General features: G+C 38.7%; 1 protein-coding gene across 3 annotated transcripts in view; it reads right to left on the minus strand.

Annotated features, from left to right (window-relative positions):
* NCOA5 (nuclear receptor coactivator 5) overlaps positions 1-18,393 on the minus strand; it is a 28,861-nt gene extending 10,468 nt beyond the window's left edge. For 2 of the 3 annotated variants that reach the window (XM_063096559.1, XM_063096578.1), the window contains exons 1-2: positions 18,265-18,393; positions 7,371-7,437 (exon numbers count right to left, since the gene is read on the minus strand). In XM_063096559.1, the coding sequence (XP_062952629.1) occupies positions 7,371-7,408 (38 nt within the window). In that variant the 5' untranslated portion in view covers positions 7,409-7,437; positions 18,265-18,393. Of the gene's footprint in view, positions 1-2,009; positions 2,100-7,370; positions 7,438-18,264 lie in introns of those variants that run through there. The other variant, XM_063096569.1, reaches the window with a different exon arrangement.
* Between the last annotated feature and the right edge of the window lie 6,517 nt (positions 18,394-24,910).

Consider the following 24,910-nt stretch of genomic DNA (forward strand, 5'->3'; position numbering starts at 1 on the left):
TAAGGTGTTCTTACGACTTAACTCACATGACATATATGTCTCAATGTTTCTGTTCATATGGTTTCTCTACTTACAATATTTTTCCTGCACTAATCCAAGTACCACCCAATTATCACAGGCAATTCCATGTCCCATGTTTTCCAAGAAACCTTCTCTACCCTTCCTAGTAACTACTGATCTGTCCTTCCGCTCAACTTTTAGAGCATTTTCTATCTCTATTACTCATCTTGATCTGGTATCTATCTTTCTATGACAATGTGTTATGTCTGATCCACTTTAAGGATAACCTCCTCCGTAAAACCTGACCTGAACTCTTGATCTCCCTCAGCAAATATGATCTTCCTCCAGTCCTTCCCATCTCAGTAAATGGCACATCCACCTACTTGGTTGCTCAAGCCAGGAAACAGGATGTCATCCTTTAAAGCCTCTTCCATTTTCCCAACCACATTTCCAAATTCTGTTCATTCTTTCTCTAAAATGGATATCAGTTGTGCCCACTTTTCTTTACCTCCATTGGTGCCACTGAAGGCCAACCCATAATCATCTCACCCCAAACCACAGCAAGAACTTTCTAAGGTAGTCTCAGCATTCCTGCTCTTGCCTCTTTTCTAATCTTTCTCCAGAAAGAACACTCTAGAGTCATCTTTTAAATGGGTAAAATCCTTCACTAGTTTCCCTCAGTATTAAGAATTCCATCTAAAATCTCTACTAAGGCTTGGAAGGTCCTCCATGATACTGACTCCTGTCTTCAATCTCATCACACCCTCTTCCCTAGTTCACCACTCTCCTGTTATTCTGGCCTTTCAGCTTAATTAGCCAAGGTCTTTCCTGATCCTTTTACGTGAGCAGCAGACCCACACTTAGTTTCAAGACCTCAGCATATAAATATCCCTCTTCCTGATTCTGTTAGTTAAAAAGTCTACCTCTGTCCCTAAATCGTCCCATAGCACTTTGTTCTTACTTATGTCATTTATCACAAATTGACAATACATATTTATTTACTTGTTTAATATCCGTCTACCCTACTAGACCACAAGCTCCACAAGGACAAGGACTGTACCAGTTTGATTCTGCACTATAAACCCACTATGTAGAGTAGAAGAATGTCTGACACATAGCAGATACTCTATAAATATGTTGAGTGAATCTTGCTCCTGCCCATACTTCTATTACTGTACTTATCACACAGTTGAGTAATTGTTTACATGGCTTCCCTACAAAATAATAAGCTCTCATGAAGGCTTTGTACCCCTAAGACACAGCACAGAGTTCAGTAAATGTTTAATGAATTGAACTATCCTACTTAAACTGCAAATCTCTCAAGAGTGGTCACCATGTTTTGTTTATACTTTTGTCACCTACCATGATTACACATACTAGGTGTTCAACACAATCCCATCAGCTTGGCAGAAAACCTCAATTTCACTTCCTTCACATGGGAATGGCAAAAACAATTTAAATGCCAATTTTGCTATTATGAAAAGTCCTTGTCATATATTTTAAGGTTCACTAGAAATCCTGCTCTGTGAGAGCACACATATGGCAGACCAGGGAATTTAAACGAGAACAGTGAAACATTATTTTTCTTATTAGGAAAAAATGCAGACTAATCAAGATTCTTACTTTGACTTTTTCTATTATGTCACATAATCCTCCTAATGTGTAACATCTGATGGAGTATATAATGTGGGCAAACAGGATCCAATGGGAAGGGACAACTGCAAAGTATTTTTGGATTATTAAAGATCGGCGGATAAACCTGCCTTGGGGAGCAGTTAGAAGTAGTCATTAGAGGTGGAATCAGATTTCAAGTGTTCTTGGCAATCAGGGCTGAGATATCATGAACCTGACAGACCACAGACCACACACAAAGCCTTGGGCTGGTAGAAATGGGGGTGGAGATGTGGATAAGAACACAATGTCACAGCATGTTATTCACAACCTTAGACAATTATAAATGCAGTATTTGGTTATCATTCTTGTGAATCCATTGAAAAAACCTTACTTACCTGTCAGAGTCCATCCCTGCAGGTTGAATATTACCCTAAATTCACAAAGTCTGGGTTCAGGGTTCCAGTTTGAGATGGTGAGCCCCTCCCCTTCCCTCAAAGTATCTAAAGTCCATGTGCAACAAAACTAATTCCCTCTCAATTGCCTTTTGGGTAAAAAAAATGTAAAAGAGGAATTCACAATGGGAAAAAGAACCAAAGGCATGGTAGAAGTAGGGAAAGAGAAGACAATTCTCTAAAATGAAAAAGCAAAGCTTTTTTCCTTTCTCCAAAAGGTGAACACTGTGGCAGACTGCTGTTCTTCTGGAGACAAGAACAAAACAAAAAACCTTTTAGGGTCACTTTAGGACCCAAAGAACTCCTCAGAACAAAAGGGCTCCTACTGCTGGCCCCAACATCTTTCTCAAAACAAGAACACAGCTAACAAAACAGTGGTATGGTGTGCAGGATTCAGAGTGCAGAGACAACAGCCTCCTGCATCAGATGCTTGACCTCATACAAGTGGGTTAGAAGCAGGATTCTGGAACATAATAAGGTTCACAATATCATCCCATGGCACCAGAGGTTTTTTGCTAAAGGAAACCAAATAGAGCATACCCTCAGGTACCAACCACATCATTAGAGACTAAAAACTGAACAGTGGTTAAATAAATTTTAACACTGGAGTCCACAAACTGAAGGCAGGTGGCAAACACAATTAAAATTCTGCTGTAAATTCCTCATCAATTCAGCAGGGGAAAAAAACGGCAAAGGCTCTTTGCCTTGAGGGAAATTTAGTCACATCTTTGGGAAACATTTAAGAGGTAAGGGAAGGATGGGTGAAGGTGAAAACCATGGCTCCGATGGCAAGTGATGTGCTTCTGGCGGAAATGCTTCTTTTCCTGGGGACTGAAGGAATGTGTAGACTAGGCATTTGAGAGCCTACAGAGTAAGAACTGACAGATGATCATCCTGGAAGACTCTGATGAACTTTGAGCTTCTTTTCAGCAAGACTGAAACCTCAGGTCTGGGATGGTGTTCTTTGGTCTTGGCTATATGGAAGTTCAGGGAGGAAGGCCCCTGTCCTTTTCTTTCTTTTCTTCAGAGGTATCTCCTTTCTTCCTTTCTGTTCACTAGAACATTTTCCTTGGGAGGGCCAGCCTTTTTTTGACCCAGAAAAAAATCCTTCATCAGCTCTTAAAACTTCTGTCCGCAAATATCACTCTGTAAATGGCTGGCTTCTGTGTGATATTGATCCCCCACTCCATGCTACTGTCAGAAATAAAGACAACAGATTTGTGCAGAATTTTGCCATTAGGTGCAGGTAGGATATGGGGTACAATAAGATATCATACCTCAAAGATCCAAATTTTATAAGTACCCAAGCTTCTTCCTAGGAAGCATGCTGATGATTTTCTCAAGCACAAATATGACTTTTCTGTTGGTAGAGGTGGCACTTGCTGAGAACTGATGACTCTTCTTCAAGTGTTAGTGCACAGGTAATCACAGCCTGGAATCTTTAACTGTGAGGCAAACCTAGAGCCAGGGCTGTCTCACATCCAAAGAGCAAGCAGTAATCAAAGGAATTAAGGCCCTGTGGTAAGCAGAAAGCATCTCAGGTCATATAGAAAACTGTCTACAGCCAGGTTATTTCTGATGAGCCAACCCCTAATGACTTTCAACAAGAGATATGAGAATTAATATACTTCACAAATATAGGGGGAAGATCCTCTGCAGAGCTTTTGATGTATACAAGCTAATTCTATTTGTTCTTCATTAGGTCATACAGGAAGGTTTAGTAATTACAGTATTACGGAGGCCACATCTGCACAAGGGTATGTTCCAAGACCTGGATGGCCAAGGTGTTGGGCTGAAGAAGGTAACTAAGAATATCTAAGGCACAACCAGAGTCATGATATAGACTTTGAAGGACTAATGCCTACTATCAACTTGAATGGTAACTATATGCAATGTACTCAAATGAGTCTAGTGAAGTGGCCCAAGGGTTAAATAATAAGAATCCAGGCTGATATGTGATACAGAGTGGGCAACTCTCATGCAGAGTATTGTGCTTGGCTGGGCCAATACTGTCAGAATTACGCACTGACAGATGGAGTCATTAGGGAGGCACATTACTAAACAGAGAGCAAAGCCAGCAGAACTGTGGTTTACAGAGATATCTGAAGAGGTGTTAATCCTCTGAAAACTCCCAAAGATACCTAGGTGTATTGACACTCAAGGTTAAAGTCCAGCAAAACAAGGTGCTACAAAGGTCTTGCCAGCATGCTTAAAAACAATTTTCTTATTAAAAGTACAAAGTACTTAAGATGTAGAGGTACAACTTAAGGAAATATTTGCTATAGGTACAGTGTTCTTTTTTCCCTGTGAATGATGCAATCCCTATGGCTGGAGGCACATAAAATGATTAGGGCTACCAAATGAAGAAAGTTGTTTTTGTTAACAAACTGGTACATTTGGAATTACCTCAAGGCTTTGACTAGAAGCATTCACCCAAAGAAAGAGTTACTCAGTGATCACTGTCAGAGAAATGATTAGCACCTTCCAGGTTAACCACTCACCCATCCTGCTTACTCACTGCACTTTATTTATGCCCTACTGGTATATCTTAAGAGATAATGCATAATTGGGACAAGAATCAAAATATTAATGCTCTACTTTGAATACCATGTTCAACTTGTCTGGCTTGGGGTATTTTTTTAAAGACAAAAAGTTGGGGGCTGGCCCATGGCTCAATTGGGAGAGTGTGGTGCTGACAACACCAAGTCAAGGGTTAAGATCCCCTTACCAGTCATCTTTAAAAAAAAAAAAAAAGTTGGCATTCTCTGCTCAAGTTTTACATGGCGCTCAGAGCAGACTTTACTAAATGTGACCATTCTTCTTCCCTGAAGCAAATAAACTTGACTGTATGGAACTACATCATGTTAAATAACATGCTGAGGTACCCAGTTAGGAACATATCACCAAATGGAAGACTGATTGTTAAAAGAAATCTGAATTAGCCTAGCTGTCCCTCCTGTTGACTGTAAAAAAGCACAAAGCCACTACTCTATCCACACCTCAAACAACCTCATTTTAGAATTTATATCTGAGGAAGGTGATATTTTAAAAGGTATATAAAGGTGACTTGTATATTTACATTTACATATCTGGTAAGGAGCTCATTTTAAAAGGCCCTTTTCCAATGTCGTTTGTATGGTTTTTTTTGGGGGGGGGGTAATTAAAAAAGGAAGAAAAAGCATAAAGCTATTTCTTCCCTTACAGATGAAATTATGGAGTTACATTTTGGGTTGGGATGAAATTAATCTTTTTAACTTAAAGCCCTGGCAATGGCTATATTGGATTCCAACCAGGGGAGCTTGTTATTTCCCCAACACACTGCAACGTCTGTTGAATATTGACAATCTACAATCAAATGGAAACGTTAAAAGTATTGGTTAAGTATCATTAATAGGATGATATAAAATAGCCTTCTCAATCCATAATAGAAACAGGAACTACTCTCTATTCTGCAATGTGCCCTGTTTTTGTTTTTGTTTTTCCTGCAGAAACAAACAGACAACATTAAGAAGAGATCACAAGCCTCATGTAGACAACAGAGAGAGGCAGAATTTTACTAGTGGACTCAATGTCTTTATAGTTACAAGTTCTATACTCTTTCTGGTAAGCCACCTAGTCCAGAAACATACACATTAGAGCTCTTTGGAAAGTAGACACACACTATATCTCCTTTCAAGCCATTTGGCTTTCAATGGGAGCCCTATATTTCTATTAGATGCAAACTTTTAGCCACCTGTATTCCGTGTTTATTGGGCAATGAGGAGCAATACAGATGGGCCTACCCAACATCTGTAGGAAGGTTAGATGCAGCCCATTGGAAGCAGATATTATATGAAACTGCTGAAGTTCTGCAGGATTTGTTTATGTTCTTCAGGATACTCACACATACACACAAATCAACCAACACAGTATTTACCTGCAAGCTGCAGGCATTCCTTATGGTGTGAAAACAGACAGAATACCAACGTATATGCCTGATTTCTGCAGTGAAACCAATGGATGGCCAGGCCATCCACCTGACAGTTGTGGTATAGCTGTAGTTGTGAAGTTAGATTTGACTCGTCTGCACAGGCAGACGGGACAAAGAAGCCAACTGAAAGCAGCACTACCTTGCCCCTAGGGTCTCCTTGAACTCCACAGTGTAGACATGCAATCTGCTCCTGGTAACTAGAACATACCCTCCTTTCACATCCAAGTAGGTATATATGTAAAACATATAGCAGCCATTCTTTCCTGTAAGTAACAAAATATAGGTGTTTTTGCGCCAAAGTAGTACAGCTATATGTTACGTGTAAGTGCTCAGTTGGCTATATCCCCAGGTGAACTGCAAAGCTACCATTACAGATTAGGATTCACTGTATTCAGCAATCTTCAGTTTCACTGTGGGAAATGTAGTTTACTGTGGTATGTAGTTTCTGTGGAAAACTGGCATTTTTACTTAAGGGCAAAGGCAAAATCCATATTGAATATCCACTCAGGCCTTGAAGAGACATCAGATATGAAATATATCATATCTGTCTCCATTCCACACAGAACTGCATACAATGCATCCGCTTGTGTGCTGTTATGGGGCCAGAAAGTCTGGATATAATACACTCATCTTTGGTATAAATGGTGACATTAATAAAGCTCTTCTTCAGAGAAAGAACCAATTTAATGCACATCTTGAGGGTACACACAAGGACTATCTCTTTTGTATATACTGGAAGTAAGAATATATTAGGAAAATGCTATTTCCAGCAAAGCTAAGAAAAAGGGAGACTTTTGAGAGGTGGAGTGTTTTTGCCCTTTTTATTTCCCCTCAAACAGGTAACCCAAGCAAGCGAGCAAACAGGGGATCTGCAGCACAGGCACAGCAACAATCTCTCAAGCAGCACTTTCCGTAAACCTGGGTTAACATCTGGACCGGCAGCCATTTGGAATGAAGAGTCGAATCTCTGCTGCCTGCTGCAGTGCAGCACGGCACACACCAATGACCATGGGGCACTCCTCCTGCTCTGGAGGTTCCCATTGACACGTGAGCTGGGGACAGACAGAGGTTTTTCCTCTTCCAATTGCCTGCAACTCATGTTGCAAGCTGAACTTGCTGGGTTTGCCACCGAAAACACAAAGCTTCCTCTGCATCTCTTGGTGTATGTTTAAAACAAGCAGCAAGGCCCTTCACACAAGGTTCATGTTCTTATTGTTTGCTTGAGCGTTTCTGATTTGTTGGGGGGGAAGAAAAGACCCTTGATGTACGAAGTTGGGCTTAACTCCCCAGAGCCCAACTCTCCCAAGGTAACTCACTGCTTCAGGGTACTTTACCTTCGTGTGGGGCTGGGTCTTGATGGAGCCGTATTCATATTTCTTCTTTCCGCTGCCTTATTAATATCTGAAAAGAATAATCAACCCATCTGTTCAATGCTATGGAATAAAAAAAAGATCATCAGCACATTTCAAATGAAAGCAACAACACAAAAACTACAAAGACAACCAGATGCTGTAAGAAAATCCATTCAGCAGAGACACACTGTCACTTGACAATTTTTATTATTAAGTTAAGGCAGTACATTGTCATGACTTGGAAAGGAATGTCCCTCAGTTTTCTAGCTAACACATAATTTGTATAAAACAGATCATGTCAATGCTTTAACACCCTGCCAAGCCCTAAACCTAACACTCCCTCCTCCAAAGGGGTAGGGTAGGTTGTTTCTAAACTCTTGGAGAGCAAAGTATAAGATTTTTTTTGCAGGGAGGAAAGTAGGGAAAAGATAAGGAGAGTCCAAAAAAAAAAAAAAAAGAGAGAGCAAAGGCAAATAATTCCATTTTATGTTACGAAGAAACAATAGCTGGAATCCACTGTCTTAAAACTTCCATTATTCCATTAAGCAGGACCTCCTTTCAGTGTGCCTTGTGCTGCATTCCACTGAATAGAATCTTCCAGGATGAGATGCAGGAAAGAAAATTAATTTATTTTTTACAAATGAAAAACACGATCTGTTAACATCTACAACCTTCATACATAAGCACCTAAGAATAAGAATTGGCATTTGGTATAGCAGGGTTAGGTAATAAAACATTCTTCATAAGAAGTTTTCATTAGAGAAGTCTGGCATATACGATTAAATAAGGGAGAATGGTGGAATTGCACAAGCTTATAGAAAAGCCAATTTGTGTGGTTAAAACCTGCTTTGCTAAAAGTAAAACATACCTGCTTAACAAAAATTGAAGTGAATGATAAAAACACTAGGTATGAGTACTAAGAATTGATGAGGTATCTAAAGAAATATACCAATCTATGTCCCAAAATAATACCTGACAATTTTTATATGACAAAGATAAATGTATCAAATATTTCATACTTCAGATAAGTAGAGAAATAAAACTGCTCCCTGCTGCAGTGTAGTTTTGTTCCCCTTGTTCCATATTAAGCAATTAATAGCGTAACTAATGACATCAAATGGTATTAAGTACTCACATAATTAGAGTGCTTTAAAACAGTAATTACGCATTTAAAAAATCCCTACCAGATTTCTCTCACGTGAAAGACCACAGCAATAACAAGAAACTTAGAGGTCTGGTACAGACTTTAACCTGCTAATGTTGCCAACTTTTGAGTTCCTGTTCAAGTGAGAATGATCTTCAATTCCATTTAAATCAGAAGTCTCTATTATGCTTAGGAGAAGAGTGGCTTTTGACAACACTGAAGATAACATAAATCTAAATAGTCAGAGAAGTATATTCTACCTAAATTGCTTCTTACCTTTTCAATTTACCAGACACAGGATACAATCCTGCTATTTTAAAAAAATCCAGGAAATATTTTTTATATAAGACCTTGGCTAGTAATATCTGACCATAGCTTTTGTAATGCACTTGGCTCTTTCACAATTTACAACTCTTAAAAGTTCACAAATGCCTGAATTATATATCATAAATAGCAGGCTTTGTAGGGAATATCTAATTCTTTTACATGTAATCGTGAAGAATATCAGTTCAGGTTTAGAAGGGCTTACTGAACTAGTCATCTCACTTTTTACCACTTTCTAGTATAAGGTGGCTATGAATCGGAGAGAAATGTGATGTCTTTAATTATTTAAGTAGTTTTCAAATTATCTCTGGAATACACTATGTATGTGTACATTGATTTCTTTTAAAGAAGTACCATATCTTCTGTAGAATTCCATATATTATTAAATGGTCTTGTGAATAATGAAAACTCATCTAAACACTGACTAGACTCGGCAAACATTTAGGTGAGAATACAGAACATATGGTACCTACTTTAATTGGTTATGTTTCTATTAATGTTATAATTTGCCCTCCACATACAAGAGGAATATTACACTGTATAATTACATCCAGTTCTGTGAGTGCCTACATACAGGACCAGGGAGAGCAAAGTCATCATGTATGATATACCTTTGGGGCAAAACTGGTTCTAGTTAGAAGGAAGGAGGTAAATATTTTACTTTGAAGTTGGTGAAAATATTTTGCAATTATCTGAAAGACTTTAAGAACATTAAAGATTATATGATTGTAACTTGCCTCCTAGTATCTATTTTCATTGAGTAGTCCAACGCGAATATATTTGGATGGCATGGCTTATGTTTCTTCTGCAAAAAAGAGAACTTGCAGACTAGTTTTTCAACTTTAGGGGTTAGCATGGTTTTAGTACACTATGTTGTTTGTCTATTCACCTCTATTTAAGAGTTCCTTAAATTCTATCTTGGCAGAGATATGGAGAGAATAAGATCTGGAAATTTTTGATAGAGTCTCATTCATATCCAAGAGGATTGCTCAGGTTAGGGTAGGGGAGTTTTCAGTGAGAGTTGTAAAAACACAACCATCAACATTGCCACCAATCCCCATATACAAAAAATCCTAACACATGTGCCACAGAACTTCTGGAAAACCTATGAGTTCAGAAATGCAGAAGAACTGAAAAGCTACCAAAAGTACAAATAACTTCAGGGACCTGATCACAAGAGAGTAAAGATTTAAGGAGTCAAGAAAAAACTTGTTCCATCCCAATTCTTTGTCACACAATATGAAAACATGTCAACTAGAGGCAGGAGGTTCATTTGAACAAGTTTTTCTTTGAAAATGCAATTACTGGGACTGGTAAAGGGGATTTTGTATTAATTAATCAGATTATTATTTTCCTAAGTCCTTACAGAGATATATCACCAATGCTATAGAAATAGAAATGATGTTAATGTAAAAGAGAAGGGAAAGACAACTTGGAGATCCTTCTGGATATTAGATGGGGAACTATGATTAGAGAGAAGTTAAGCAGCAAGAGGGAAGTGGCAACTTGGTAGTCTCTCCAAGGAGAGGTGGAATACTTCCTCTGCATGGAAAAGGGAAGAATTGGTGTTTCTTTTTCCTTCTGCTATACTTTATCCTGGCCAACTGCCCCTAAGACCAAAAGTCAGCCTCTCAATGTCTTCTCCATTTCAGCTTGGGTGGTACTTCTACACTTTGTTAATTATATCAGCAATGTGAATGCCATTTAAAGTCTTTATAATCATCATGAGGTGCTTCACCTTGGCCTGAATATCTATAATTTCCAAGTGGTCTTCTTAAAATAGTTAAAATGATTTCTCAGTTAAGGATTTTTATATGAGAAAAATAGCACCAACTAAAGGGATTTACATAAAAGGAAAAAAACCAGGAAAATAGACAACATGATGTTATACAGAAGTGGCAGAGTCATTTTAAACCACAAAAGAATGAGGTGAAGAACTCTCAAAGAAAGACACAAAATCTAATGTACATTTTTATTTTAGACAAATATGCCAGACAGGGTTCACACAATAGTCCTTGGATAACACTATAAATAAAAATAAATGTTTCATTCACAGTACCCAAAACTGCTTTGCTTTACCTATTTTTTAACTGCACCATCATAAAACAACTCTGTTCACATTAAAAGCAATTCATACTTCACAGGCTATAGCAATAGAAAACAATGAGGATAGAAATAACAAGAACAGTATGAACCACAATGTTTAGTGACAGTACCACCATTGGCTATTGAAAAAATCCAGAAACCCATACAATTTCAGTAACTGACTACAAATAAAATAAAACTCCCTCAAAAGCTTAGCTGAAAACCAACTAACAATCAGGAATTACTAAATTGGAATTACATGATGATAAAAATGCCACTTGGAAAACCATAATGACAAGATAGCAGCTATCATACGGGAAATCTCTCAAGTTGAAAGGGGAAATGACAGGACTTCTCACTTAAACTGAATTTATGAAGACTACTTTGATGATATAACATCAGGGACATTGTAACAAATTATATTGTAACAAGTCAGGGATAAGAGAATGCTATTCTTGCTGTTTCTAAATCAACCCTTTAAGTTCACTTTGAATACTACATATTCCCATATTTGATTATCTCCATTCTCTAGTTAAAATAATTATTTTATCTATTGCATCATAACCGTATTAGAATATTGTTCCTGGGAACAGGAATGGGGGAAACAATAATTTATATTTACAGAATGCTTACTCCGTTTTTAGGCCTCTACTAAGGACAGTGTGTGAATTATTTCATTCATTTCTTTCACAACTCTTGGAGTTAAGTACTATTATGACTTCTATCTTGCAAATGAGGAAATTTGAAGTTTAGAGAAATTAAGTGACTTATTTGAGGCCACACAGTTATCAGGAGGCAAAGGTGGGACTCAAACCCAGGTCTGTCTCACACCAAAGTGCTTAAACATTATGCTATGCTGCCTCCAAGAGGGAATGCAAAGACATCAAATTTCCTATTAGAACACTATAGTCAGAACTCCCTGAAAATGCTGATGGAACCTGGAAAAGGCTCAGCCTATGTTAGACACTCCAATGTTTAAACGCACCACAGACACCCAATAGGGTAGGACCTACTTACTCAATTATCACTCCAATTTCTATCTTAAACTATGATGCTTCTGATTTTTGTTACTGATATTCTATTCACTTCAACTCTTCAGACAAAAATTCTCTATCAACATTTAATTTCCTGTCTTTTTTACCTCTTTTAAGAAAAGAGCACTTGGCTGGAATTGGCACATCTAAGTTGTAGTCCTACTTTGGGGAATCTACTCAAGTCACTCAATTTCTCTGAACCTATACTTCCTTCTTGGTAAAATGGATATTCTACCTGTGTTAGCTACTTTGATTCCAGGAGAAAATCAGCTAAGAGAAAAAACTCACTATTTTGGATTCACAAAGGTTGAGGTAATCTAAACCAGTAAAAAAGTTTGAGCTACAAAAAAATTAAAATACACATTTATATAAAACAGGCAAAATTTCAACTAAATTGTACAAGTAGAGAACTTAATTCTCCTTAGAGAAAGAACTAAGTTAATGAACTTGAAAAGGACATTTTATAATTAGTACATCAAATGCTTCATTGATTCATCATTTGCCAAACGCCTACTATGTGTCACACACTGTACTAGGTTAGGCCTCAGACATGTGGAAATAACAAGGCAACATACAACTCCTGACTTACAGGAGTTCACTGTTAGACAGTGAAGTATAATAATAATAAAGTAGACAGGCACAAATACACAGATAATTACAATATAATCTTAAATGGGGTTATGGCAAAGGTAATGAAGGCCTAACTTTGTGTATGTGTGTGGCAGGGGAGAGAAGCAGGGCAGAGAATAGATAGATCGTGATTTTACCTTCAGTAAAGGGATATAAAATGGACCGATAGCCTGCAGGAGTCAGTAATTAATAGCCACTAATCTATTAGCTCAATCCACCGTTAAGTTAGAAAATAGACAAGACACCCTTCATTTTTAACATCTTTTCTAAAAAACAGTAGTAAAAAACACATAATGTAACGTGTATAATTTTAACCATTTTTAAGTGTACAAATTCAGTAGTGTCAAGTATAGTCACGTTGTTGTACAATAGATGTCAACAACTTTTTTATCTTGCAGAACTGAAAACTCTATAGTCATTAGACAACTACTCCCCATTCCTCTCCTCATTTATTTTTTTTATATGCATGTGTGTGTATGTATAACATTTTCATTCCTACATCATACCTCTTTAATGAAGATACATCAGCACCACCTGGAAAGACAAGTTAAAAATCAGGTTCCAAGGCCCTATGGCCCTATCTCAAACTCTTAGAATTTGAGGATTGTGCCTAGGAATCTGCATTTTAACAAGTTTCTCAGGTGATTCTTATCAGGTATTTGGGAACTACTACTTTATTATCTATTCCTTTAGCTAATACATTATAACATATACCCAGGTCCTCCATTTAGAAATCTCCCTAAACCGGTATTTAAGGGGGAAATAACCCATAAACATAATCTATTACAAAGAAAATGTCACAATAGCTAAAAATCTATAAAAATATAATCCCTAAAACAGTACAAAAAGTATAATCACACTGCTACCTCCAAAGGAAATGAATCATCAATCCAAGTATCCAGAGTGCTAAAGTTAATAACAACAAAATACAATTATAAGGTCACTGTCCCTGTTCCACAAAAGGAGTGTGCAGTCTACCACTTCTCTTCCACTTTATGGGATCATTTAAAAAGTATCCTGAAAAGTTAAGCTTCTTCCAATTATCTAGCTATTAAAAGGCAGGAAAAATACTAACCACTGAGCTTGTCACTCCCCCTACTCCCTGGCCCAGCTGGTACAGGGGTAGAACCCAGGAGTTTGTCATTTTTCGATAGCATACTATCTACATCTTTGGCTAATGAAGGGCAAACTGCCAACTAAAGTTCTATCTAAATTCTGCAAACCAGAGGTGTCAATATTGTTTTGCTGATGGGGTTGGAACTCCTGCTGCTTCTTTGAGGCATTCTGTTTTCATATCTAAATGCAACTCTTTGCAAAAAAAGAAAAATGGACACATAATTTCACATCCACACCACTAAAAGCGAAGTGGAGCAAATCTAAAGTTAATAAGCAGGTCCTGAAATATTGGTAGATCTACTTAATTTGTTCCCAAGAAGGTGACAGCATCCTAATGAGGCGAATGGAAGGAATTAAAATATTGAAATCTCCACAGATAACGTAACTACCTATTACCTCTACTTCAAACTATGAAGCCAAAAACATAGTTAAGGTCTCTCTTAAAACAAATCTGTTAATGTAAATCCAACCATAAAGAGTTGTCAATTCCAAGTAGTCACCTGGAATATGACTAGATTAGTACTAGAATCTGCTTCAACCTTCTATTTCCAGTGAAAACTCATTTTCTAAGGTACTAAATCAGGGGTTCTCAAACTCTAATACACATAAAAACCACCAGGGTGGCTTCTGAAAGGCAGATTCTCTGCACCCCGCCTCCAGACACTGGTAGGTTGGGAACAGTGATAGGGAACTGCATCCAAAAATCTGTATTTCGGGCTGGCCCGTGGCTCACTCGGGAGAGTGTGGTGCTGATAACACCAAGGCCATGGGCTCAGATACCATATAGGGAAGGCCGGTTAGCTCACTGGGTGAGCGTGGTGCTGACAACACCAAGTCAAGGGTTAAGATCCCGTTACCGGTCATCTTTTAAAAAAAAATCTGTATTTCAACAAGCTGTTCTGGTTTTTTGGGATCAGACTTTGATAAATGCTGTCCTAAGGTAAGTTTCCCAAAGGCTGTAAAAAGTTCAGTTATACATTTACAGTTCTAAGTTTTAAAATCTTATGAAAATCATGTTTTCCTAATTTTTTCTTTTGGATATTAAAAATAATTTTCAAAGAAAGATTACAAATAAACTTCTTGTATCATCTCCGACCCTAAATACATGTTATTATTATCTCAATATCCAACTGCATAATTAAGTGTACTCACTTAAAGTCAAATTACTTATAGTTCAAAATTCTCAAAACCTTGCCCACTAGCAGCAGGATCAACCTAATCTTCAGTCATCCAATCATTTCAGATTCAAACTAGGACCCACTAAAGCTAAAGATATAAGATACTCTGTTCTCCAATGCAACTTAAGTTGTCCCAATCCTTGCCTAAAGTCTCCAGGTGTTTACATAGGTCACCAATAATGTACTGAACATGAAATAAAGGGGAAAGTGTGCTATGGTCTGGAAAAGTTCTGGTTCTTATGAGGGGAATTATTTTAACAGTAATTGGTCCAGTTGATCTATTATCTATTAACAGTAAGAGTTTTTAGTGAAAGGATAAAGAATGAAAATGACCATCCCTATATTCATATCTGGTGGTAATAAAACCACCATTTAAAAAGCAGCAGTCATGCTGATATTACATATTTAGCTGTCAGCATACTTCATATTTCCCTAATGCGCTGCTTTTTCAGACAGTGGCCTTACCCTGATCCTTTCATTAATGCCTCTCATCAATGAGCGCAACGAAGAGTGTAATCTTCTCTTGGTCACTGCCCTTTTAACTCCTTGATGGTTTACTTTAACTCTGCTTGAGAAGCATAGTCTAGACAAATGTGTATGCTGTTCACAGGACAAATCTTTTGGCACAAAAAAGCTGACACAGCTTTAAAAGCACTTGTCTCAAAGACTTGGTACTCATTAATAAACCACAAGGTACAGAAAGGAAATACAGTGTACTAGAAAAGAGAAGTCAATTTTGGGGAACACTATTACCTCGAGATGTTCATAGGAGGATAGTGGAAGAAAGGCATAATATCCTCCTCTTTGGACATCTACATTGCATGTGTTTAGCACATAAAAGCCTCTGAGAAGTTCCAGAGTAAGGACACCACGTACCACAACATTTCCCAATTTTCCTTGACCATGAAGTCTTTGATCTCCAACATCTTGAATATGTTCTAATAAATATGTGATTTTGGGCAAAAAACCTAACTTCTTTGAGCCATCATGTCTGTACGTGCAAAAAAGATGTAATACCAGTCTGCCTATCCCACAAGATGATTGGCAGAAGCAAATGAGTTAGTATTTACCATATGCACTGCTAGCTGTATGTTACCATTACTACTAAGAGTAACAGGGAGTTTAGGAACAGACATTTAATTCTTCATGTAGGGAGTCAAAAACAAACAAACAACATAAATTGAAGGGAATAAGTTAAACATATTTCCTCTGAAGGTTTTCCATTCTTAAGGCTACAACTAAATTTCAGTAATTCTCACAGCAGCAACAAGCGGTACAAAGGCACTGCCATCTGCAGGCCATAGACATAGAATGCTTGCAATGGTTATTTAAAATGAAGTTTCAAACCATCAAACCCATAAGTCATCAGACTTCTGAAGCCTTTCTAAAAGATGTTTATTCTTAGCTTTTGAGCACTGATGGATGAGGCTCCATATGCTGAAGTTCTGAAACTGACTTCTGAATAAAATCAAACTCATTTCTTTTTTACACAGGACTGCTGCTTAGAAATGTAAAGAAAATGACTATAGCCTTATGTAAGTCCTACACTGTGACCTACACAGAGGAATATGGACTTTTCTTTTACACAAGAAAATTGTTTTTACATAGCCTTTTGGGGGAAAAGTTTTTGAATGGCTTGAGCCGACTTTTCTGAGTTTCCTTTCAATGAATTCAAGTAAATCTGCTCTCACACTCACAAAAACAGAGCTTATGACAGACTATTAACTTATATATAAATTGTCAATGCCTCCTTTAAATGTATGGTGTCCACAGGCATGCAACATTGAGCAACCTGCATCTTGAAAAAATTCCTTCCTCTGAGCCTTGTAATATGGTTTCTCCAGCACATTCTACAAGGAAAAGCATGCTTATGTCTAAGAAAATGTGTCAGAGGTTTCAAAGAATATCTGGAGGGTGTCTAATGTGCTAAAGGAAAGGCAAAGACACCAAAATGAAGGAAGAAAGTGATGTTAAATAGCCAGGTGATCTCCAATACCCACAATGCAAAGCTTGGGCTTTACTGGTTCCAAAAAGTCGACACAAAGTCAGTTTTCACACCCAGACTGACTCATACAGAAAACATTAAGTCTAGAATTATTAAAACCCAAAGAAGCGCCATCAGCATTTGCAGAAACATATTTTTATGAACTGTCAGGTGGCTACCACATCACAATGCTGTAAGAAAACTAAGGAGGCACACCGGCTGCACTCGAGTGGACAGTTCTTGCAGTTCCCTGGGACTAACACTTATAAGTCAACAATGAGAACAGTTTACAACGAGAAAGCTTATACTATTATCTCCAAAGATCCCAGGGTATTTCATGGAATCTGCTATGCCTCCGGGAAAAATTCTGTGCACACAGTGAAAGCCAGAGGGACCACAATTAACCCCATACTCCTAGGACAGCGTTTCCTAAAGTGTGGAACGCAGAATAATTTCAGGAGGAACAAGGACGCACTGTTTATTTTAATAGACAAGTATTTATTTTTTTTATGAGCATTAGAAAAATAACTGGCTTTCCATCATACTGTTCGTAATTGAAGTTTCCGCCTTAAACAAATGTATTTAATAAGGAGAAAAGAGTCAGTTTAAAGAAAAAAAGTTAACATTTGGTAAACGGCAGTACAGATGGTACGCGGACATAAGGGTGCAACACGAGAGGCTGAAATTTGGGAAACGCCGTTCTAAGAAAAGCTCCTGGCCCACTGTCTGGGAGCAGAAAGTGCCCAGCGTCAGAAGAGTGGAAAGCCTGAAGGTTCCGACGCTGGCTCGGTCACTAATTTCCGAGGTAACCTTGGGCAGTTTCTCTCCCTGTTCTCTGGGCCCGGGTTCCGCGTCTGTAAAATGGGTGGGGTGTCACACAAGGAAACGCCTCGAGGATGCGGTCAGGGGGCCGCGAGGCAGCGGCGACGGGGACAGCGCTGCGGCGGCGTACTCTCCGCAGAACGCCCGGTGAGCCGAGCCGCCTCGGCCTCGGTTCGACTCCCGACTCTGCGCCACCGACTTGCTGAGGGCCCGCAGGCGAGCGACTTCACCCTTTCGAGAAGGGGGCGCGGGGTGTGCGGGCCTACGCTACAGAACAGCCTCGAGGCTCTTACCGACGGCTCGCGCACAGACAGGCGGCTCCGTCGGCCTCAGCCCACCACAGGCCTCCCGGGCCTAGGCCTGACAGGAGCCAGAGGCGGCCGCGCCCCGCACCGGGCATGCGCAGCCCTGCGCGCACCCGGAGAGGAGACGAAGCCGCGGCCGCGCGTCGAGCGGGCCCTCCCGCCTCAGCCTCCCGGTTCGGCCCGGGCCCCCCACCTCAACCGCCTGTCCGTCAGCCCCACGCCTCGGCGGACGGCCACCGCTTCCCGGCACTCACCGCTACCAGCGCGGCGGGCTCCCGGCTGCTCCTTCACCTCAGGCCCGCCGCTGCCGCCTTCGCCTCAGCCCACCTGCCCGCCGTAGGACAAAGGCGCCACCAACCGACCGGCGCGGGCACGAGGCAATGGCGGCCGGGGCGGAGAGTGGAGATGGGGGGCAGAGGGCGCGCACGCAGCGGCAGGCGCGGCAATGTCGCAAGAGCACGCGGGTTTACGGCAGGGCTGAGTTGGGGCTTCGATCTCCTTGGCATTGAGAGCGGGGAAGTGGCTCTCAAGCGGCGGTTGAGAACGCGAGGGGTTGCTAAGTAACGGCGTCCCCGGCTGAGGGTGGGCCTCAAGCCTGGTCCCCAACCCCCTAAAGGACCTCCATCAAGCCTTTCTTCTGATTTCAGAGAGCATTCCTTTCTCCCTAGCTGTGGCTATAGAGCATGTAAATCCTCAAATGTAATTTAGTTTTACCTAAGACTGAAAACAAAAACCCAAACATCTGTAGATGTATGTATTGGAGAATAACATATAGTTCTACAACCTTCGGATCACAAGGAACAAAGAGAGCAAACAGGCGGAGAAAATGTTTTATGTAAATTTACATTTAAATAGGCTATATACTCTTAGTTTCACTGACAAGAGGCAAAAGGCTTTTGAAGATATAGTCACAGGTTCTTCCTGAGTTATTTATTTATTCCTGGAATATTCATTCAGTGTTAAAAACAAATTTCCCAGAATGTAACTGTCGACCGTGAAGCGTGTAAAATGTTGTATTGTTCATTTAATCTACAGAATATATTTGTCGCAGGGAACGGAATTTGCTCTCACAATTGTAAATACACTGTATTAATCACAGCCATAGCTATATGAATCAGTGATTCTTTTATTAGTTAGGTACTCCTCAGACCCCATGGAGTCTAGTTCTTCTCCTTGTGACTAGTGAGTGTGCATGCAAAATAAAAATGGTGGCCGTGGAATTTAACACTATGAGAAGCCAGGTTTCTGTGACACCTGTTCATATGCTCACTCCTTCACATATTTACTCATCGAATGTTTATTATACACCTACTATGTGGCCTCGTGACTTATTATATACCTATTTGCTAGGCACTGTTGAGAGCAAATGCAGACCCATTTCTGCTATCTTGGAGATTACAGTCTAGTGGAAAGATAAAATAGGCGAATAATCACACTTGGGTGTGTAATTGCAAACTGAGATAAATGCCATGATGGAAAGAAGTAGGGATTCTCAGGAATCCAGTAAACTGGAACCTTAGTTTACTCACAGGCAAAATGGCTACTACAATTCCTACTTTATAAGATTCCATGAAATTAGAGATAAAGGCAAATAATAGGTACCCCACAAATGTTCACTCTTATTCCTTCCCCTCCAATATAGGTCTTAAAACTATAAAAAATTGAGAAGAATCATGCTAATTAAATTATTAAGATAAGTTAAAGGCAAAACATTGTTGGTTTTAGGGGAGCATGGTAGTTCCTTAATCCTGCACTTGAGTTGAGAGGTGGACCTAAGCCAAAGCATGTATTCATTGATTCATTTAGCAAGCATTTAATGACTGTTTACAAAGTGCTTGGTTTTGTGGAGAGTGGAGAATGAGATAGACAAGGTCCTTGTCCTCAGGGAGCTCACCACCTATTAGGAAATACAAGCAATAAACAAATAATAATATAGTACACAGTATTTTATGATTGAGGAGCAAGTTAGTTCTATAAGGAGAGATTCTCATACTGAGGCAAATGCTCAGAATCTGATGTCCTCCTATTTAGATGTTTGCTTTACACAACAGTTAGCATCTATTGTGTGTTTACCATGTTCTGAATCCTTTACAAACATCATCTCGTTTAATCCTCACAACGGCACTGTTCCCATTTTGCAGATGTGGCAACTGAGGCCAATTAATTAATTTGCTTGTGGTCCTACAGACAGTATGTGGCATGCCCAGACTAAAACCTGTGCAGCCTGGTGCCCAAACATGCTCTTTTAACCACAAGTGATGCTCTCTTCTAGGATAAGATGTTCTCTTCCAGGTCAGGGGGTACCTGACTAGTGTACAGCCTCTAACCCTTCACAGGTGGGCTCCAAAGTTTGACCAGTGAATAAAATGAAAATCTGCTACAATGGAAGTTACCTGACTTCTGTCAGTTGGATCTTTGAGCTCACTGGTTTTACAATTTGATGTAAAGTGGGTTACCCCTTGCTGTAAGGACAGAAAGTGTAGTTTAATGTCCAGCCAGAACTTAAGAAAGATTGTGTGTTTCCTAGAATGTATGAGAACTTTGCCTTGTGATTTATGGGACAGTCAAGATAGAGCAATGAGCGATTCTACTCAAACAGTGACCTCTGTGGAGAAAGCAGCGTTTGGTGCTCAGTAAATATTTGCTGAATGAAGGAAAAAAGTAAGAAAGGAAGAATAAATTCAATATCATATTCAATAGTTGGGGAATTTTTTGAGATATTAATTTGGTTCTACTTTATTCTGGTATTTTTCTTAGTATTTTAGCCTGCTTTATAGGTGAGAAGCCAGTCACTTCTAGGGTAATGGGAGTGGTGATTAAAAAGTATCTAAGCGACCGGCTCAGAAATATCCAAGGGAGGGAGGGCCAGTATCTATGATAAAGGAAATTTGTAGTTCTTTCTTTTATTTATTTTTTTTAAAGACAAGATTACTGAGGAGAATCAGAAAGTAGGATCAGAAAGCAATCTCTGGTAAAATCCTTCCATTTCTACAAATTCAGGGCATAACATAGCCTCTGAAAATTTCACTTTTGAATTGGTGATGGGTGAGCTGGTATAAAGACCTATTCTAAACAACAACAGCACTCAGATATAGCCTAAAAGTTTACAAACCTCTTTCATGAATATTTTGGATATCATCTGATATAACTTGGGAGAGGGGAAACCTCGTATTTAAGAGTGAGAGCTTTGAATCAAACCTAAGGTCATAGAATCAGAATAGAGGTTAACTCTGGGGGAGTGGGGCATAGGGGAGCTTGAAAGAAATTTCAGGGGAGATGGAAATGTTCTACATGTTGATCTTATAGTGGTTACATGGAATATATACATAAATAAACATGCATTGAGATGTGTGTTTAAAATTGTGTTTTACTACTTGTAAAATATACCTCAATAAAAATTTTAAAATATTAAAAGTTAGAAAAAAAAGAGTGAAAGTTTTTGAATCAAAATGATTTGAGTTCAAATCCAGACTTGGTCATTTAATAACTATGTGAGTTTTTGTCTTCTTTCACACATTCAATATTTATTGAATACCTACTATGTTTACTGTACTAGGTTCACGGGACACTGTGGTAAACAAGAAAGATGTGATCTGTGCTTCTACTGAGCTTTGACCAAGCCACAGTTACCTGTCTTGGGAACAGAGAAATAAGTCCTTCCTCAGGGCATCCTGGTAAGGAATAAATGAGATCAAGCATGTAGAGTACCTGGAATATAGTGGATGCTCAAAAACAAACAAACAAACAAACCCACCCCAAACATTTTACAGATTGTGAGGAATCTGATGCTTAAGTTAAGTGACTTGTCCAAAGTCATGCATTTACTAAGAAGTGGAGTCAGAACTAGAACTCAGAACATAGGTTTTAATTCACACTGGTATTTTGTTTGTTTGTTTGGGTTTTTTTTTTTTTTTTGGTGGCTGGCTGTATGGAAAAGTCTTAATTCAAAGTCCCACAATTAAAAAAAAAAACATTATAAATGACATCCGTACTTTCCCATTATGTGTTTTCATTTGTATAGCACTCTGTGTCCTCTGCACTATAGCTAATATTTATAAAGATGCGTAAGTGACACTGAAGTAGGGTTGTCGGATTTAATAAATACAAATAAAATGAAATAAAAAAATTCAGATAAGGGATGGATTTTCTTTCTTTCTTTTTTTTTTTTGGTATAAGTATGTCCCATGCAATATTTTGGACATATTTATACTAAAAATTTATTCACTATTTATCGGAAATTCAAATTTAACTGAATGTTCTGTATTTTATCTGGCAAATGTACACTGAAGGACTCATTGAATTTCAAATAAATGTTTCTTCATTATAAGCAATATTAGTTTTTAAAGATTCATGTAAAGTTAAAAAAAGACTTTGAAAACATTTAAAGATTGAGGTAATTTTTAAAAATCAATTTTTCAATGTTATACTACTGATTGACTCCTTATTCTGAAATACAGGAATTAGAATTTTTAAAAAAATACAGTTAGGGCTGGCCAGTTAGCTCAGTTGGTTAGAGCATGTTGCTGATAAAGGACCAGGGTTTGATCCCTGTATTGGCTAGTGCCCCCCCCAAAAAAAGAAAAATAATTAAAATTAGAATTTTTATTTAACCTTCTCCCAGCTTCTGGTTTTTTGTTAGTTAATTATTATTATTATTTTGCTTTCAAGGCTTACAATATTTATTTTCTGAAGCAATATTTCCCACAGCTGCTAAATTCTGTATTTAAATGTATTCCATGTTCACCCACCCTTTTACATGAGTGTCTTAATACCTGAATTGTTAATGTTATTGGTTGATTTTCATCATTAAGGGTTTTTTTTTTTTTTTTATCAAGGAAAGCTCATGTGGGTTATTCCATGAGTTATCTAGTGCTTGCTAATGTCTGCCTGTTGTATTTAAAATTGAATGCCAACCTGGCTTGGTAAAATTTTGGAGCACACTTTCTCTAAGAACCTTTGGACATTTCTTCATTGTTCTGTTCACTGTGAAATGGCCTGAGGTGGGAGGGGAGAGTGGTACTGGGGCTATGTACAACCTTCGGTGGGGACCAGGACTCAGAGATTTTGATAAATGGCCTTTCCCAGGGGTGTGTCCAGTGTCTTTGAGCAGACACCCTTGGCCTTCAGATCTTTACCATAGTTCATCGTGCCCGAGAAAATGGAAGCTGGGTGGTTTTCCCACCTCTGCTGAGAGTTTCTGGAGGCAGATAGAGACTTATACTCCCAGGAAATTTCCCTTTACTTTTTCCCAGGATGTTCACTCACTCTAGGGTACAGATGAGAAATCTCAGAATGTTGTGGGTTCACCTGCTTTCCCAGTATCCTTTTGTGAGGTAAGTTAAGAACCACACTTGACTCAGTCTGAAATCTTCTATTTCTTTCCTTGGTGCTTTGGACTGAATATGTACCCCCCACCCCCCTGTACTCCAAATCCATATGTTGAAGCCCTAATCCCCAATGTAATTTGAAGGTGGGGACTTTGGGAGGTAATTAGGTTTAGATGTAGTCATGAGGGTGGAAGCCCCATGATAGGGTTAATGCTTTGATAAGAAGAGATCAGAGCACCCTCTCTCTTTCCCCACCCTCCCTGCTTCTTCCTGCCATGTGAGGACACTGCATGAAGGAAGAGGACCCTTACCAGACACTGCATCTGCCAGCACCTTGATTTTGGACTTCCCAGCCTCTAGAATTTTGAGAAATATTTATTTTTTAAGCCACCAAGTCTACAGTATTCTGTTAGCAGTCGGAGCTGACTAAGACTTGGTTATTCCTTTTTGATGCCTGTACCACAAAGTTGTATTCCTCTCATTGTTTGGTCAAATTGATTAATTCTCTTAACTAATGTTTTGGTATCTTTTATCGTTATATTTTGGTTAGATATACAGGGACAGAGATTCTGCGACCCAACTTCATCTTGCCATCTTTACCAGAAGTTTCACATCAACTCATTTACTCCTCACAACAACCCCATATGATAGATACTACATAATTTAAACTTTAAAATTTCCTTAACATTTCAAACATACGTTAAAGTACATAAAATAATATAATACATAACTTCCTACTCACCACTGTGATTAAACAAATGTAAATGCTTTTACCAATTTGCTTAAGAAATGAGACTATATAGAAACAGCTAAGATCCTCCTCTTCTCCCCTTCCTCTCCCTTCCCAAGGGTAATCACCTCCCTGAAATACATTCCCATGTGTATTTTGAACTTTTATTATAAAGACACATATCCACAAACTGTATAGTACTGCTTAATGTGTGTAGATATATTTTATGTATCCTTTCACAACTCACTTTTATTTTTTTTTTAGCTGTACTAGGTTTTTAAGCTTTAATTGTGTTGAAACATGTAACTAGTTTCCTGGTTCTCAAAGTGTGGTCTCAGGACCAGCAGCACCAGCAACATCTGAGAACTTGTTAGAAATACAAATTTGGGGGCCAAAGATCCATAGAATGAATCAGAAACTCTAGGAATAGGGGTAAGACCCAGTCATCTGTCCTTTACCAAGCCCTCCTGGTGATTCTGATATACCCTAAAGTTTGAGAATAACTGCTCTAATTTTTTTCATTTTATTTGCTGTCTAGTGTTTTATTATACCAGTCAGCTACAGTTTATGTATCCATACTAAGGAACAGTTAGATTTTTTTTTTTTACAAATAATTCTGAATTGAACATACTAGTACATATCTCCTTGGATACACATGTCGGAACTTTCCAGGATACCTACTTAGGAGTGGAATTGCTGACTTTTTAATAGATCACATCTTGAATTTTATAAGGCTTAGCAAGATTACTGTCTAAAGAAGAATTAATTAAAGAAGTATACTCCTGTCAGCAATGTATAAGAAGTACATTTCTAAATATACTTGCCAACTTTTGATATTTTAAG

Source organism: Cynocephalus volans, chromosome 1, assembly GCF_027409185.1.
Source record: "Cynocephalus volans isolate mCynVol1 chromosome 1, mCynVol1.pri, whole genome shotgun sequence".
In the NCBI taxonomy this organism is placed as follows: domain Eukaryota; kingdom Metazoa; phylum Chordata; class Mammalia; order Dermoptera; family Cynocephalidae; genus Cynocephalus; species Cynocephalus volans.